Here is a 19798-nt window from a genome sequence, read left to right on the forward strand (position 1 = left end):
TCAAGTGCGGGACAAAATTACCGTTTTCCGTGGAACTTCCCATCACCATATAATAGACAGTAAATTAATACTTGTCGCACAAAAATCATTAAAATGCTTGAACGCTGAACGCTAAAAACATTGGATAATTTGAACTCGGAAACACTTAAGAACTTGCAGATTAACTCCAGGGATGGGCGAAAAGTCATAAAGTATCTTTTGGAGCTTCTTTTAAATCCTTAAGTTTTATTTTCATTCAAGCGCCAAATTCACAAAGATCCGTTGCGCACACGAAAGAACACAAACTTCACCTCTTTCGGTGAAGTTTGGGATATTTTCCTGGAAGGGATGACTTCTAAACATCTAATTATCTACAACCGCAGGGCCATCACCTGCCAATGGAACTGTTTAACCGACAATTCACGTGACGAATGGACCTCAACATAGCAAAATGGATGTTGTGAATCCACATCCATGGCTGTCGGTGAGGCTTTTAAGCCATGTTTGTTTTGAACATTTTAAATTCAATAAAGCTGCTGGTTCAACTAAGCAAAAATGCATAACTGATTTTTTAAATGTGGAATTCTACGCACAATGTAACAGAACTTTAGTTACTTTTTAGTCAAATGAGGTAAAGTATCATTAAAAGTATGCCGTTTACTCAAAATATTCATTCTTTGATATTTATAGAATATCATAGTACTTAACAGTATGAAAAAACAATTATAAAATTCAAATTTTAACTTATTTGCTCCGGAAAATGTATCTGCTGTTGATTGTTAAAGAATAGGTAATAATTAATGTAACACTCTATTTTCAATGTCATAAAAACTATCAAAAAATCCTCGAAATTCGCATTGCGTTGGCCAATGTTAACGCTACCGGTGACAAAGCCTAGAGTGCAGAAGTCCCGTTGACGCCCTTTAGTTCAATGTTGACACGTTGTTTCTCTCCATTCCACTGTTTTTTTTTTTTTTTTTTTTTTTTTTTTTTTTTTTTTTTTTTTTTAACTTTTCCCGAGTAAACTCACTAAAAGTGTGCAACATCCTGCATCCATCTCTTTCCACTGTTAACAAAAAAAAAAAAAAAAAAAAAACGAGATTTCCTAAAATAACGCAAAGAAAGAATGCGCTAATGCACCTCTGATGCAGCATTCCCCACGTGTTGTGGGAAATGATTAGTCATATACGCTTGATTCCTTTAAGCGGCGCACAGACGGGTATTTGAGACAAAAAGCTGGCCAAAACTCGAAATTGTCAACTTTACTGGTTATTGTCGGCCCTGAGTACCAAAACAGGTAAATAAACATGACAGTATGTTAAAGCGTTCTTTTTTCATTGAAACTAACCATAAAAATTTACCAGTAGTCGGAATTTAATACTTTCATGATTCGGTTGTCCTTGTTTGGGACCATTAAAGTTTTTCAACAAACCATCATTGTCTTATTTTTCACGTTAAAAGTGATATTAGTAGAAACATTTACTATGGAAGGGCACGAGCAAGGTTTGTACTCCATTATTCATCAATTTATGTGTATATATTATTATTATTTCTTTTAATGCCTTTCTTCAAGCCTCACAAAGACACATCCCCCTCTTATTTTCATTTTTGTAAGTGAATGCTTTTAAATATTCTGTTCTCATTCGTACTACGTCCAAGTTTTCCTATCATACTGTCTATTTTGACAATCTGCAGCAAACGTTTGTACGAGTTTGCACAGAAAAATAAAAAAGCTATAAATAGAGCAGACTATTAATTTCCGAAAATTTTCATTTTTTCGGTTATTTTTGGGTTTACAAGTTTCACTCAGGTGCATAAATTGAAAACAACTGCAGGATGTTATAAATTAGACTATAGGAAGACAATTTGATGCTACGGACTTTCAAAGTCAGACCCAGAAATAAAACGGGGTGATATTTTTCAATTTCGATATTTTCTTATAAGAGAAATATATAATTTCAGCTAGTTTCATTTCTATTTGCTTGATTTTTGCATCAAACAGCCTTTGTGTATTGTCTTTTATTATATTTTATAGTTGCTTTTGAGTCTTACACATGACTGAAGCCATAGAACCTAAAAGTAATCGAAAAAGCTCAAAATTATGAAAATAATAATGTGCTCTATTTATAGCTTTATTATTTTTTCGGGCAAATTCGGGCAAACTTTTGCTGCAGACTCTCAAAGTAGACATTCTAAAGTAACATAAGGTATAACTTAGAAGTAGTGCAAATGAATACAAAGAGTTTAAAACCATTCATTTACATAAAAAATTTCAAAAAAAGGGATGGCATTTTTGTGAGGCTTCAAGAATTGCATTAAAAAAATACTAACAGTCTTAAAAAGTAAAAATTGATAAATAATAGACTACAATCCTTTCCCAAGCCAAACCATAAAAATATTTTCTTCTAACGTAATTTTAACGCGAAAAATAAGACGGTGAAAATTTATTGAAAATCTCGGAATGTCGTAAACAAAGACAAACGAATCATCAAAGTGCTAAGTTCCGACTGCAGGCAAATTTTTATGGATAATTTCAATGAAAAAAGAACACTTCCACATAAATGGCATATTTATCCACCTCTTTTGAGCCTTAAGGTCGATGCCAATCGGTAAAGTTGACTTTTCGACTTATGGCCGGCTTTTTGGCTCAAATACCCGTCTGTGCAGCGATTTTGATTCAAATATCCGGCAGTTTTTTAATGTTAAAGCTGGATTTCGTTCTGCTTCTGAGGATGTTTCATAAAAGCCGGGCTGATTCAATTACCTAGCGCTCATTGTGATCTTCCAGAAAAAAAAAAATATGATCGATGTTTTCAGTGGGTGAATAGACCAGCTGTTCCGTCGGAGGCACAAAAAGGCACTGTTTTATTCGAACAATGACTTTGGCAAAATGATTGCCAATGTACCAAAGTATAAGTTTAAACTATTCCATTTGTTGAAACAGGGATAAGGAACGCCGCACAGTGGAGTATTAGACTGAAAATCCTGGCCAAAACTAGTTGGAAATTTTCACTCTTCTGAAGGCAACTCCTTCTGTGTGTTTGTGCGCTGCACGGCGAAACTATTCCACTTAAAGACACGAAACTTTGTATACAAGTGGTCTGAAATCCTGATGTTACAATTTGAAGCTCGATTTTTTAAATTTGTATTAGAAAATGAAATATTTAATGTTTTATCCACGGTCTAGACTTTTGCATGTTTACGACCGTAAAAACGATCCTAGTGAACGTAGAAGAAAAACTAATGCATCACAAGATAGGAAAAATAATTTTCTTCGGAAATATGATTTGTTTGAAGTTTTAACGTAATTAACCGAATTTCTAGGAATTTACAAAGGGAAGTCACTTTTTCGACTTTTTTCAATTATTCAATCAATGTGAACTAAAATTCCTGCATCCGGTATTCTAATAATGTTATGGCTCTGAAACTTTTTAAGGAAATAATATAAACACCTTATCTTTATTTAAAGCAAAAACGGTGAAGTTATGTTGTTTCACTAATTTATGATGAATTTTTTTTTCAATGAGTTGAAATAAAAATTTTCAATAATTTTCACTCGATCCGAAATGGATTTAGCAGTTGGCTGCTTGCAAGTAACGCTTTAACAAGTGATAAGTAAACATGTTTAATGCGATCTGGCTGTTTTTCCCCATCATTTTCCTCGAAGATATGTAATTAAGAAAAATAAATAAAAACAAAAAACGATTAAAAAATCCTAGTGTTCTGTACAAAACACTAATTTGGAACCAAAAAAAAAAAATCAATTTTATTCTTTTCGTTTGGTTTCAATCATTAAAACCCTGAGTAAATCATGCACAAAAGGAGTTGAAGACAAGGGTTTCGGGGTTACAAAGAACCTTTTTTCTATTCTAAAAAAAAAGAAAGAAAGAAAAGAAAAATGAACTAGGAAGTTATAACTGTAAAAACACTCGAAAATGGATATTCAAAAACTCTTTGTTTTTGAATTTCATACATTGTACATATACCCGTACCTCGAGTCGATTCTTAGTTTTACATAGCTTGATGTGTCCCGCTAAAAATTGTGTGAACAAAAACTTGGAACTAAAATTTAATACAACTTCAATTTCACAATGAGTAGGTAAAATGTCTTAAATGTGGATAGCTCGCTAGCGTTAGGAGAAAATTACAAATATACTATGTATAAGGGGGAAAAGACCCCCCTTCCCCCGGCACATTATTTGCAACAATAATCTGAAAAAATATAAATATTTATTTTATTTATAATATATCTCAATTTTAAGGAAGAGAAAATTTTCTTAGCGAGATCACAAAGTAATTTAATTTGTTACCTCATTAACGTACATGAGAAAATTAACATAATTAAACGCAAACACATATTTTAGGGGTGCAATGAATTTCTTTAGCGAAGCATAAAGGCTAGCATTTTCGAAATTAATTCGATGATTCTCATTCCATAGTTTACACTTTTATACATTCATGAAGCGGTTTCTCGTAACCCTGAAACTTGTGTCTGAAATTTTATTGATGTTTGTGCCCTTAAATATGTTGATTTTTTCATTCAGTAGTACTTTTGATAACTTTTTACAAATTTATTAAATCTTTGTAGGTAAATTCAGTTTAAAATCATGACTTGTCACAAAACGATCGGATTATGCGTTTTTTTAAAAAAATTCATTAAAAAAAAGGCAGTTGTAGGTGGAAGATTTTTTTTGCAAAAATTAGCACTAGAGGCTTTGCCAAATACGATGCAACTTTCAAAAAAGCCCGACCGAGCCCGACACCCATTTAAAAAGCTTTCTCTAGTTATAAATTAAGACAAAAAGCCTTTAAAAATCTTCCATACTAAGTTTTGTTTATTTTTTTTTACAAAAAGGAAATAAAAGTATTTACTTTATTTTATATTTAGCACAAAGCCCTGACATTTCTTTATCCCGTAAAATTGATTTGGGTCAGTTCCATTCATTTATAAAACCACAAAAAAATCGACATTGAAACGTAATAATTAAGCTGAAACGTAACAAAAAAGCGAAAATTTTTATAGAAATCTCATCTTTGACCGAGGCTATGAGTAAGTGTACGTGACTCAGGTTTCCAAAACAGGTGCCGATCGATGCACCAGTTAGTCAACTAGCATAGAATAAAATTTCATAAAAATCGGGTAAATTTTTAATTTTGGACTTTTGGCCAGGATTTTCAGTCAAATACTCCACTGTGCGCCGGTTTGCTCTGCTAATAACGGTATTTGGCGTCTTCTTTTTCAAACCCAAGCATAAATGAGCTTGTTCAAGGTCAAGCTTCTTGTTTCTCAGAGTCATACTGTATCTCTGCGCCCCATGCTCTAGGAAATTGCAAGAAACTATTCCTGGTGCTGGTATGAAAGCAAATTTCGCAAATGACGTAAGTGAATGTTAAATCCTCAAAATAGTTTCAGAAGAACACTACAGATAAAAAAAGAGGTGTAAAAATACTCCATACCCCACACCCATTTCAGGAGACTGTGACATAAGTGATCATTTCGCGCAAGCTAAATTCAGTCATGAATGTAGAAAAAAATGCAGAATGTGTACAAAGAACTAGTATGAAAGCATCCACACAGGTCGTCATTTAAAAGTTTGCTCAATATAACCCTTAAAAAAGAAATAAAACAGTATCGTACATATGACAATATTAATGCATGTTTATATGTTTATAAAAACCAAGGCCAACGCATCCTCCCTTCTCATTCCTCAAATGTCGAGTCTGAACATGTGGCACAAATACTATTTTCCACTAAACGTTCAATCTCGGTTATCACAAATTTGCCATTTGAACTGCGCTTGCGCGCGGACTAAGCTTTTTGGGCTTTCTGTTTTAAAATTTCGTGTTGCTTGTTTATATTTAGGCTAAGCTAGAGTCCCAAAAATTAATGAATGCTATTAGAATATTTTCACATCGATTTCATGATATATTATATGAAACTATGGAAATGAATAACTGATAATTTTTATAATGTAAAGAGAAAAATGACACTTCAATATTTTTTGGTTTGGAAAAATTTATTTAACATAAACGTAAAACACGTTGTGTACTTCAAAAATAATTGGAATATGAGTACAGACATCCGTCTTTTGAAGATATTTTACTTTAGGCGTAAACAGCTTAGTATTATAAGTTTTTATTTAGGCTGAGAGTTCGACTTTGTATTAGAAGTGATACAGCAATTCTATTACGCTTTTCAAGGGGCAGAAAAATCAGACACCGAATCCATTAATAATTAAGACACAAAACTCAATCTTTACCGAGGCCTAAAAATTAAATCAGAGAAAGCGTTGTGATTTCTAATTTTTATCTGTTGCCATCGCATATTTATTAACAAATTTAAAATGTTTGTAATTAATTTATCAAGACTTTTAAAATTAGCTAAGTCCGGGCGCAAGCGCAGTTGAAATGGCAAATTTGTGATAACCGGGATTTAACGTCGAGTCTATTTTCCTTCCAAGGTCAGATTAATCATTAATCTGACATTAATAATGGTTACATTAATAATGTAACCAAAATCATTGTTTCATTCCAGACATCCAAGCCTCTAAGACACGAAATATAATAACAATACTAGTTTGAAAGTTGTTGTTGTTATGGCTAATCCTCTATTCTGACAAGAGACAAATAAATTCCAACAGGTCGTTGACATTAAGAAAGTACATAAATGTTAGGGGATGTGTTGTCAGATTAATCTCAGAAAATACGATCCAGTCCAAGATATGCTCAGGTGAAGCTGGATGGAGGCACCATTTTTTACAAGTTAGGTAAACTGTCTTGCATTGTAATTGTACTCGTCATGATCGATCAGGATCATTTTTAGCAATTTTAAGGCAGTAAAAGAGCCAAATCTGCAGATGCCCCTTGAACAACAAAGTCGATGAAAGTGCTGCAGAGTTTCAACTGCATAGCTGTTCTGCAATTGCATATGCTACAGGCTAGGTGACGCTGAGGTAAGCTAACAAAGAGAAATAAATACCCTCGATGGAAAAACGTGGCTTTGTTGATCTTAAAAACCAGGTTGCTATTGCTACACATTTTATACGTCACTCTTGTGTGTGATTTTAAGCACCATAAAAAACAAAGCCATGCATTGGTGTAGCCTCCAGGTATATTGGTAAGGCTTCCAGGTCGGGCCTTAAGGACCTAACTGTAAATCAGGCCCTGTTCTTGATGTGCTACTGTATCTAACTGCAGTTCCCTTACGAGGTATTTTCGTCCCCTAAAGTTTTCGGTTTAAGGACCCAGTAGCACTTGCATGGAAGTAAAAGTTCATTTACCACTTCATCCCACAATAGTGTACCGGGTGCCAGTTCCAGGGTCAAGGTAACCATAGCAGCACTGGATTTGAGACTTTGTTTACAGTGTAATATTCCCATTCCAGGAAGGTTAAACTTTCAAGATCATGAACACAGAAAACAACAATAGCACTGGTTTAAAAGAACACTTCATTTACTAAGGAAAAGGAGACTGTATATAAGCAACATTTCTAAACACACCGGTTCCAAGTTCAGGATCGTGGAAAGTAGAGCATTTAACTAGATACGCGCATTTCAATGATGTAAATGAGTGACGCAACAAAAGTAAAATCAATCATGAATTGAAGACTAAAAATAGAAAACGCAGAAAGTGCGAAATAAAATTTTTTACAGGGCATCGGAAATAAGATTCCAGGAGGATTATGGCACTTTCTACGTTTTCCATCTTTTTGCAATATTGACTTGAACCAACCAAGATAAGTAACCTTTAATAACCTTTAATGGCACTTACTGCGCTATCCACCGCACGGGCGCTAACACTTGTTCCACTGGCGGACCCTAATAACGTTATTTTACTTTTACAGGGTGGCGACAGGAATTGTGAAAAAAAGTTCCCTGACTTTTCCCTGATTAAGTTCACTAAATTTCCCTGATTTACGTTAGCAATGATAATGGTTTTCTTTCTTTGCTCTACTTGAAATCCATTGTATGTTTGTATAAAATGCAGTATTTTAAACGTTTTAAGTTGTTGAATTAAAGATATATTTTTAAAAGATGCTACTTTTTTAATAAAATTGTTTAAAAAAAACATATCAAATCAAATTTTTTGGGGGGAAAAACCTACAAAATAGTATATTACATTTTTCTATATGGAAAGAATATAGAAAATTAAAATTAAAAAAAACTTTACTTCCAGAACCCATTTAGCATAAGAATTTTAAGAAGAATAGAAGTAATGTAGTTATTCTTATGTAACTAACTGACATATTTATGCAAAAAAGATGAAACCATTTGACATCATTCATAGGGAGCTTTTCTCTAATCAAGAACATAGATTTTAATGAATGAAAACAGCATTTGAACAATAAAAAATAAAGATATTTACTTAAGTACACAAGTTAACTCTATTTCAAATGATTTCAGTATGTAACGAAAAAAATCTTAGATTGCTTTTGTAACAAACAACTTGGAAATGAAAAAAAAAAAAAAAAAAGCAATTAGATAATTTCAAAGTATATAAAAGAAGAATACAACTTGGTTATAAAATAAAAGTATCATTTAAGACTGAAGAAAAGAAAACCTTTACGATCTGTGGTGACTGCAAATAGTATAACGGCAAAAAAAAAAAAAAAAGTTTTTTTGATTGAAAGTTCAATTTTAGCAATTAAATTAAAAACACGAAGCAATTATTTTTAAGCTTTTGTAGTATTAATTCAAAAACTAAAGATTTCTTCTTGAAATTGCGATTACAGTATGCTAATTACTTCGAGACAATGGAATAAAGGCAAAGGAGCTAAGGCATTAATGAAGGCTTCCTCTTTTCATGTAGGGTTGTTTATTTTACGTAGCATTGAAAGCGTGAAAGGAAATTTCAAGCTAGGTAAAATAAACAACCTAACAGACACAGAAGCGATCTTAGGAAGTTCATCCTGTGATTAATAAGTAAGATTCCATATTTTGACGTTGAGGAAAAAAGGTGCGCAAATATGCGGCAGTGTATAATTGCACCTCATTAATTTTACTTTTTTTTTAAACAGATAATTGGTGGAAAATACATAGGGAATTAGAGAACTTAATTTTGTAAAGCAAAAAAAAAAAACATTTTTTTCTTGATAAAATCAATTTTCCCTGATTTTTTGTTATTTTTTCAAAATTCCCTGATATTTCCCTGACTTTTCCCTGATTAATAAAGTTCCCTGATTTTTCCCTGATCTCCCTGATCTGTCGCCACCCTGTTTTAGGGAAGATAGGTGCATAAATCGTATACCACGGTGAAATGCTTGGCATTTACTTCATTTTGACAAGATTTTTTTTTTTGGTACCCTTAATGCGTTTTCTCATTTTAGTCTTCAATTGGCAACAAAGATAGAAAAGTAGTAAAGAAATAAAACCATACCTGGGGAAACTCTGTGATCCGGGTGCGAAACGAAGAATGTAGAAGCACACCATTCCGGTAGAACCAAGAGAAACACACTCGCCACAAGAATCACCATCGCATACGAATGCCGGCCGCTCGTAGCAGCAGCCATGCCTCCAACAAGCACAACACAAGAACGCGGTCTGTTCTGTTCCGCCGGGTTTACCTTCAGGTTTTCTTTTCGAATTCACTTTTTTTTATTCTCCTTTTTTTTTCCTTTCCCCCTCAGAGGCCACACTCGCTTTCTCTCCCTCTCCGGGCTAAGGAACCCCAGGGGTAGGCGGGGCTATTTGCCGCGGTCTACTACGACGAGCGTTCCATGGGTCCTGCAGAGGCGGCCTGAAACAAAGAGAAAAACATGTTCTTTCACAAAGCGGGAACGACAGCTCAATTTCGTTGGCGAAGTGTTTTTGTTTTGTTCCCCGAGAACCACTTTTGTTCTTCTGACTTTTTTTTTAAATTCTCTTGACCAGGGGAGGCGGCATGTTAATGCTTTTCGGGCGGGAAGCGAAAAGCTTGTTCGATGCCGGCAATAAAAGAAGTCTCTTATCTTAATTTTATTAATTAAACCGGGAAGTGTTGGGAACTTTCACCTCTATTATTCGATTTCTTCTCTTTGCTTCTTGAGTACTATCCTCAACATAAAAGAAGCTTCTAAAAAGGCTTTTTTTTTTAACTCTGCCCTTGTTCGTTTTTCCAAGCACGGAATAAATTACCCTCTACATTGCTTTTTACTAATTAAAAACTCAAACTGAAAAAAAAAAGCGGTTTACATGCAACATGGCTAACTTTGTCTCCATCAAAGGGGAAAAGATAAAAACCCAGAGATAACGCTAAAGACTACTCATTGCAACTCCTGCTTTGACTAAACTTTTTTTTTTTTTTTTAAATTCACAAAATAAACTTTCAATGTTCACTCCCGTAATTTCAAAAACAAACATGTCTTCTTAAAAATGTGCAAAAATTATAATTGTACTTTTAAAGAACCCAAATAATAAAACTACAGTAAAACAAAAAAGCTGTTCGTCTTGCCCAATTTTTTTCGGACACTTAACAAGAAAAATAACGAGTGGGAACCGAGCCAAAAAATTGTTAAGGTCGGATGACGCAAAATTGAGTTTTTTTTTTTTTTTAAATTTAAGTTTAAATATAGTTTTGTTTAGCAACAAATTTTGCTTTCAAGTCACATTTTAACTCTAATATAGTTTTGGATATTTATTAGCAACATTTATTTTTCCATCAATTATAAAATTATAACCATGAAGACTATATATATATATAGGGGCATTCCAAGGTATTTGTGACATAGGGGTGTCCGTAACAAAACTTGTTAAAAGGTTAAAATTTTTATATATATTAAAAAAGCACATTCCAAAGGACACGCATGTCATATTTTTTTCTTCATTTACTTCATATTATTCATGTAATCGCAATCAAAACATCAAAAATACAACTTTTAACGTTACGGACTCTACATTGAATTTTTCTTCAATAGTGACTTGAACCGAATTTCAAGCCAAAACTGGTGCTTGGAACAAATAAAGTAAAGGATTATCTCTAATACATATAATAATTTTAATCAAAAAGTGGATTCGTTAAAAAATTATAAGTTGTGAAAATGGTGATTGTAGAGTCCGTAACAATAATTAGAAGAAAAGTTCTGTTAAATTTTTTATTTATGCATTTTATGTCACTAAATTGAATGTTTTCTAACTTCACCTATGGTGTTTCAATATTCTAAAATAAGTTTCATGATTATTTAAATTCGGTATTTTTAATTATTTTTCTAAATTTGGTTACGGACTCTACAAAACGTTACGGACTCTACATTTGGCAACCGTTTCAACACAGTTCTTTCTTTACCAAAATGTTTGAACAGCCTGCACAAGGGGGAGAAAAAAGTAGCCCTTTAAAGGAAATTACAACTTATACTTAAAAAAAAACTTTGACTTTCAGAAGAATTTTAACTGAACAAGTAAGTGTATAGGGGGAGTCAGGGCACATTGGTCTGGCTCTCTACTTTTCTTCTTCTTTTTTTATCTCATCATAAATTTCAATTTGTAGTTTTATTTTCTACCATGAGTTAAATATTTCTCACCACCTCAGAAAATTTTCAATTCATTACCTTTTTCCCCCCATTAATACTTTAAGTGAACTTTGTGAAGTGAACCAACCTGCCACAGTCCTGGAGTCCCCTTATTACAAAACCAACTTCTATTACAATTTTAATGTTAAATATTATCCAACATTTGTACCAAACAAATGTTTTATGATTAGAATCAAAAACCAAAGTTTAAAGATCAATATAATTAAAATTGACCAACATCTACTTTTACACTTTTTTAACAATCAGCACAATTTGTGTTTTTAGCAACTTTACTATTGCTAATACTGGAGTATTGCTTTTTTAATTGTTCTAAAAGTTTTCGTGTGTTTTCTAAAAGTGAAGCAACATACCCCAGGTACTTGGTCTAAAAAAAGTTGTCCTGATTTTTTCCCTACAACAAAAAATAAACTGCTAATACTTAAGAACTAAAAAAAAACTTATTTTAAGAGAGGAATTCAATTTATTGCTTCATTCTTCATGAAAACCATTTAAAAAATAAAGTTGCTTAGTTATGAGAGTTAATCAATTAAAAGTAGCACTGCCAAAATAACAGTTTCTGAAATTTGTTCAAAATAACTGTACAATATGATTTCATTATAGGAATTGTAGAACTATAGGCGCTACTTTTTGCTGGTCATAAATAAAAAAAAAGGTATTAAAATTATCAAGGCCGGTCTAACGAGTCCCAATTTACCCTATTATCTTATGGGATGTTGACTGATCTGGTGATCCCGAATTTCAGTATATTTCCAGTGTGACATTTGAAAAATTTCCAGTATAAAATAAGAGTATATATTGTAAAAAAAAAGAAAGAAAAAAATCACTTTCACGTTCAAATAAAGGAACAAAGTAAGGCATGTAAGATGCCATTTAGTACATTGATATTAAGGTCATTAAACAAAAATATAAGATTTTTCGTGCCATACATGACTGAGACTTGACATTTAATTAATTAAACGCTATTATTTAAACCGGAAATGAACAAAATTTTGTTGCTTAAAAATATATGTGATTAATGAAGCAAAAAATGTTGCCTTTTTAAATTGAATTAACAGAAAATTTAACTTAACTTTAAAAATGCAATTTAAAAAGTATTGGCTTAAAAACATCTTCTTCCTAACATGTCCCGCCCCCCCCCCCCCCCAAAAAAAAAAAGTTATCCAGAAATTTCAACTTACCGAAGATGGTCCGGTATTGATCACTTCAGATAACCAAAGTTCTACTATAAAAGTTGAATTGTAAGTGAAATTTGCATTAAAACCTATCTTTTCTAATAACAAATTCAAGACTGAAGAAATCAACATATCACTTGGTCTGTTCCAACAAGAGGCCACCTTCAATCTGGTACCCCCCCCCACCCCTAGAGCTTTGGTGCACCTCCCCTAAATATCACACTGACCCCCCCCCCTCCCCCATAACATCAAAAACCTCTCCCCAAAAATGAGAAAAATACCCCTCAAAAAACTTCAATGGCACAGTCTGTGGCATGCCCCCCCCCCCCCCCAGGTGGGCACCTTTAGAATATATGATGAAGAAATAGTCATAACAGTTGATTCTATCATTGTAACTATTGAACAATGAGTAGTATTGTTGTTGTTTACACTCTATAAACAATAATTCAAACAATACTCGAACGTGACAAATATGTAGAGTCCGTAACATGTTCATAATCCTGCAGTTCTTCAGTAAATAATTCCGTAAAAAATATTTTTTACCTTTTTAAAAAATATTTTGGTGCTTAAATGTATTATAGATAAACTGAGACATAGTGGAAAACCTTCATTAGGTAAGAGCAGTTGTTACTTTCACAGAAAATTTGAAGATAGTTTAAGCAAAAATTCCCATGTCTTTTTAGTGTAGAGTCCGTAACATGCTATATATCTTCCTATATCTTTAGAAATTCAACACAAATCTAAACTTTTTTCAATGTTATGACATAACTACACATAGGACTAATCATTTACAAAAAGTTTAATTTTACTATTTGCACTAATCATGAGAAGGAGGCTAAAACATCCTTATGAAGTGTAGAGTCCGTAACAGCCAAATACCTTGGAATGCCCCTATATATATATATATATATATATATATATATATATATATATATATATATATATATATTTATTTATTTATTTATTTATTTATTCTTCACGTTCTACGACCGATCTAACTGCATGTCTGTCCAAATAGAAGTTCTGACCTACAGTTTGTACGGAAAAAAATAATTTTAGTCAATAAAGTATTTGCAACGAAGGGAACAACAGGTTTGGGCACTAATCAGGCTTAACAAATAATTATAAACTTCAAACAGCAACAAACACTTAAATAGAATATTAGCACGAAATATTTCCTATTTATCTAGTTTTTATTCTCTATTTTAATCATTAGATTTTTTTTCTTAATTTCCTTCAAGTAAAAATATTGCTAATAAGTTTATTGTAAATACAATAAAGAAAATGTTGATCTAACTCATCATGTGATTATACAATTTCTTTTGATCATTCTCTTGTTATTCACTCTCTCTCTCTCTCTCTCGTTTCAAAAACAAAAACACTTACACTGAATAAAATCGACCAAATCAACTGCTGATATGCTCAGCAGTTGATTTGGAAACAATCACAGAAACGGAAAGTACAAAAAAGACAAGTAACTGTTGTAAACTCTTTTTTTTTTTTTGCGGTAAGATATCATCCAAAGCCAGGGTTAAGGCAGGGCGGTAACTTATTGCAAAATACTTAGCTTTGCCTTCAAACTTTGAGTTTAACCGCACCATTGCTGCGGTCACCCTGTCTGATGTGCTAATTTTACATTAGCTACCAGTTTGTTTGGCTCTCTTGGCTGCTTTAAGAGGTTTTCCGCCTCCAGCTCAGTTCCGGGCTGATGAGTGCTAAAAAGCACGGAATAACTGAGCTGGCGGTGTATTTTATGCATTCGCTCTTTATTCTATTTAACACGCTAAGAGGATAGCTTACTTCTGAAAAATGCAACAACAAATAGGCGGTTCACCTTTCAGTCTTTTTTTCCCCTTGCCCACCGAACAAAACTTGGGCCCAAACTTCAGAAATTGGAGCCCTTTCTTAATGATATTGAAGTTCACAACTGGCATGATGTGACAACATTACACAAGAATCCTGACTAGTGGTGCGACATCGATGCAAAAACATCGATGCTCAAAATGAAAGTATCGATACATCGATCCCGAAATATCCATGATTTGAAACATCGATGTTCAAAAGTAAAGTATGGATGGTATCGATACATCGACTCCAAAACTTCGGCGTTTTGAAACATCGAAACTTTTTAACGTATATCCCTGCACAATAAACCCAAGAGAAATTTATTAATGTTAGAAATTTATTAATTAAGAATATTATTTAATTGTCAAAGAAAACCAAATAATAATATAATAATTAATTATTAATAACACTCCAAATGGGGTATTGCAAAGAGATAAATAATTTATGCATTTAAAATACAAAAGGAAAAAATTGAAACATCAGTACAAATTCGTCAAGTTAAAAGATGAAAACAAATTTAAAAGATGTACGAATAATTTTGTAACGTCATTAAATTTCCACTAGTACAAAAACCGGATTTGAGTTATTTAATACTGCTTATAAACTAGAGAAATTTGAAAGAAAGAAAGAAATATATATATATATATATATATATATATATATATATGTATATATATATATATATATATATATATATATATATATATATATCAATTTTGATAACACGCACGCAGATTTAAAAAAAAAGAAAGAAAGTGTGAAGATCTGTCGGATTATTGCAGACCCTAATAGGATTTTTTCTCCTATACATTCAAGTTTACATCGATCCGAATTTTAGGTTCTTTAATGTGAGAATAGTTGAATGAAACTTTGGGTTTGAGTGAAACGTGGAGTTATGATCTACGATAGCAAAATTCAAATTCATGACTGATTACAAGCATATTGAGTAGAGAATGTTTACTACACATACGCCCCCTCTCTCTACTTAAAGAAATATCTAAACTGATAGTTCTCCAGGTAAAAACGAACAAGATCCACCTCCTCCTCCCCCCACACTTCAATTCTTAAGATTAAAAAAAAAAAAAGAATTGCAGTTTGGTAAAAGCAAGCTATCAGTTTTTAGACTCGACTTTTCCTTCTATTTCGCTTGCTTCACTCTCCGTACCAGAGAAGAGCCCCCCTGCTGTGTGCCCCAAAAAAAGTTCAGAATAAAAGAGAACTGCAGGGATCGCTTTTCGATCCAAGTTGTTCTAATCGTCTTTGGGAAAGACCGTTTAGATAAAAGCCGCAGCAGGACAAAGCAACTAATAATAAATAAGAACCTGAAGCTGAGCCGCAAACAAAAGAGGGTAGAATGGTGGAGAAGGTATGGGAAATTAGGTTTCAATAAAAGAAAAAGAAATACGGAATCCGTTGCTGGTAAAGAGATTTCCTTCCAATCGACAAAGAAAAAGAGAGAAAATCTGTTTAGGTTAACTTCTTAAACTGATTATAATACAGACAGCGCACGAGTGCAATGTTTTATGGCGGAGAAATAAAATTCTGAGAGAGTTCTCCAACCTTCTCTTTCGGCAAAGTTGGTGAGAATTCTAAAACAATAATTGAATTTTGGCATTAAAAAAATAAATTGAAAAAAAGAAAGAAACTTCGTTTATATGCCGTCGCCTCAGAGCAACACTGAGACATTTAATCCCAGGAATAACACTAAGATATCTTACTCTTGCTGTGAGGCGACGATGTGTCACACAGCCCAGAGATATCATTTTCTTGATAAGTACAGCATTAACAAGAGAAATTTTGGCAATCCGAAAAAGAACCTTCTGTGGATAAAAGAATTCATTACAAAAAAATAATTAAAAAAATTACAATTAAAAAAAAAAATATCAATATAATTTTGCACTTAGCAAATGATAAACTGCCCAGTGCATATATATGCATTTACAAAAATACACATGCATTGGCAGTTTGAAATTATTCATTCTTTTGATGTCAAAATAAAACAAAAATTAAAATTTGACATTTAAAGAATGAATAAAATTAATTTCGTAACCAAGAAGAGAATCCTGTTTAAGCTATATGCATCTTATGAAACGTTGGCTAGCGCGTTCGGCTGTAAACCGTAAAGTGCGTGGTTCGAGCATATGCGGGAGGCATATAAACCAAACAACCTTCAGTCAGCCAGAGACCTTATAATAGTTTTAAGACTCCTGATTGGCCAGTCGACGCAAATGTGTCAGCCATGTTTTTTCAACATCCAACGCAACGTTCTGAACAAATTTCGTTCCTCGGAAGTTCTAAATTCACGTTTGAATGTTTTAAATCCTCCCCCTCTTCTTGAACAATGTCTGTAAGACATGTTTTGTTTCGAAATGAAACCATAATTAGAGCGTGCAAAACAAGCTATATAGAAGACGGATGTTGTTTTCACACGGTAGCCAGCCACACACACACACAGTCAGCAGTCTCCAAACTTTTATATGGTCTCTAGCAGAGTAAAGGTTGCTTATATGCATCCGGCAGTGATTTTTTTTTTTTTTTTTTTTTTTAAATATTAAAATAATGATACTTGAAAGGAAAAAAAAGTGGCAATAGCGGACTAAACGACAGAAGCTGTGTTTTTATTAAATAAATTAAGCTTATAATGTTGCAGTTGATGAATTTAACCATATTAACTGAAACTTGATTCGATTTGTTGTTTCAATATATCTTCAATTTTATAAGCTTATATTATTCAATAAAACAACAGCTTCTGCCTGCAAGTCACGCAAATGTCTTTTTTTTTTTTCTTAACTTTCTTAACTGATTCTAACAGATTCAAACAAGAGTTTTGGAATTTTACAGCACATTTTAGGAGGACGAACGATATTTTTTTACTGCCAGAGGTATCCTTAATTTAGTTTGACATCTCGTCATCTAAGAAACTTGGTGGAATTATACGAGATTTGAAAGAAGAAGCCAATTTTATTCATATATCGACCAATTTAACGTACGCACTTACACAACTCATATAGTATAGTACCGGGTAGGATAATTAATACATGGTGCATACTTTTGAAAACGCCGGCTAAAATACTCCATTGGCTGCAGAGTAATTCACACCATTCCACGAACGTGCATATGCCATTACCCATTAGCCATCCCTGATGCATCAAATACTGAACAGGCATTCGTAGCTTAATGTTGATGGGATTAAATCGCAGAGATAGTTAATCGTTGTTGAGTCCATGCTTCCTAACCACCACACACACGACAATTTAGCAGCTGTAAGAAGCATGACAAAATCTGTGTTTAAAAATATCTACATAAATAACAACGTGTCCGAAACAGGGTTGCTAAAGGAACTGTTTTCAAAACCCAAAATTGGGCACATAAAATTCCCCAAGATATACGCAAAAAAGTATAACATCATGCAAATAATAATTTTTAAGATTTATTCACTTTTGCGCAATTGCTTCTATTTAGATTAGAAAATCATTAATCTCAAAAATGATAAAGTAAAAAAAATCCTCATACATATACAGTAGCCAATGATCGAGTAACCCGCGAGTTTCAACAATGAAACTCGCACCGCGGCATGATAATTTAATATGTTTTGAACAAGGTTGAACTCGATCCAGTAACTAAACAGTTTTATTGGTAAGACAAAAAAAAAGGGGGGGGGGACAACGATGAACGCTACTTACTGGACTTTAGGGTTAATCCACTGGAGTTAGGGTCACAACTTCAAGTCTTAAAATATCACCAAACAGGCAATGGCTTCGTTCAAATGTAGAAGCAATTTTCACCCGTCATATCTTGATGGGCGACATTCTAGTATGATAATAAAAACCGAAATTGATGTCTCAGCGATGAAAGCTTTTTAAAAATTCAACTCTGACTAATTTATCAGGAGCAGTTTGAAGGGGTGGTATAGATTAAGAAAAATGAGAAAGACAGCTCATTCAGTTATACAAGGCGTTTTCAATGTCACATGTGGAACAAATATGACTTAATTTTTCATAACATTTTTATTTATAAACGAGTTATTTAGAGGATTTTTTTTTAAATAGTCGATCTAGAAAAAGTACTTTTCTTGCGTGATATGATGAGCAGAAAAAAATAAACTTACACCATCATTTTATATTGTTATTTATAAAATGAAGTGTACATTTTGGACAGCTCAATTCTAAAGAACTAACCACCGAATCTATTGCTAACACTTTTTTTTCTTTTTTTTTTAAATATATACTTTGTTTTCCTACCAATTTAGTTCTAATAAGAAACGATAAGTGGGAGGGGAGGAAAGCGTCCCACAGAAAATCAGACATTTTGTACTCCAAGAAACAGCGCTGTATTTTATTTCGAAAGTAACGTTTTAAAAATGTAAAAAAACGATTTATTTTTTTTTTATTTTTATTTTTTTTTTTGCCTAATATTTGAAACACTTTGATTATTACACATTTTTCAACGAACTATAGAACTTGTCACATGCAGGATAAAACGTCAGCTTTTGCGTAGCCCCGACGATTTATGTAGTAATCATAACCAGAGCTTAGATTGCACGGGAGCCCACAGGAGTTCCAGTTCATGCACTTCTGTCAAATTTAGGCGAATTTTTCCACGCTCGACGAAAATTCAACCTAATGAAAATGACATCTGATAACTATAGGGCTCCGGCACTTCTTTTGTCAGAAATTCAACCCTGATCACAACTAATGGAGACTTTTTACTGCAGTTTTGAATCGAGATATTTTTGAAAAGCAAGAACCAAAAGCGTGATTCTTACCATTTGAAATGCAGGTGAACTTAATAAAGATAACTTATCCTAATATACAATATAGAAACAAACAATGAGAAGGGAAATTCTAAGAGAATAAAAAATAGAGCTAGAAAATGACAACAAAAAAAGTCGAAATGCAACTGTCATCAAAATTCATTGCTTTTGAATAACTACAGACATTTTTTCTAATACACAATATATAGAAACAAACATGAAAAACGAAATTCTAAGAGAATAAAAAATAGAGCTAGAAAATGTCAGCAAAAACCTAGAAATGTAACTCTCAACAAGATCCATTATTTTTGACTAGCTCTTAATCTCCCAAATTAAACACTTGAACTGTTCGGGAAAACTACTGGAAGTTATTTCACTCCCGTTTCTAAATGGCCATGCGAGACTGAGAAACGTAGTCTCATCTCTAAAAGAATGCACGAACAAAAATTCAAGCAAACTTGGCAAAGCTATCTTATTCTCTTTTGCAAACGACTGTGTTGGAAAAAGAAATCTTGCAACATTGTACAGAACGGGTAGGTACTTCAC

General features: G+C 32.9%; 1 protein-coding gene across 1 annotated transcript in view; it reads right to left on the reverse strand.

The window, feature by feature from the left end:
• LOC129224521 (semaphorin-2A-like) overlaps positions 1-19798 on the reverse strand; it is a 541294-nt gene that overhangs the window by 402478 nt on the left and 119018 nt on the right. The window contains exon 3 of the mRNA XM_054858986.1: positions 9355-9714. Coding sequence (XP_054714961.1) covers positions 9355-9487 — 133 coding nt within the window. The 5' untranslated portion in view covers positions 9488-9714. The remainder of the gene's footprint in view (positions 1-9354; positions 9715-19798) is intronic.

Source organism: Uloborus diversus, chromosome 6 (genome assembly GCF_026930045.1).
Source record: "Uloborus diversus isolate 005 chromosome 6, Udiv.v.3.1, whole genome shotgun sequence".
Taxonomy (NCBI): Eukaryota; Metazoa; Arthropoda; class Arachnida; order Araneae; family Uloboridae; genus Uloborus; species Uloborus diversus.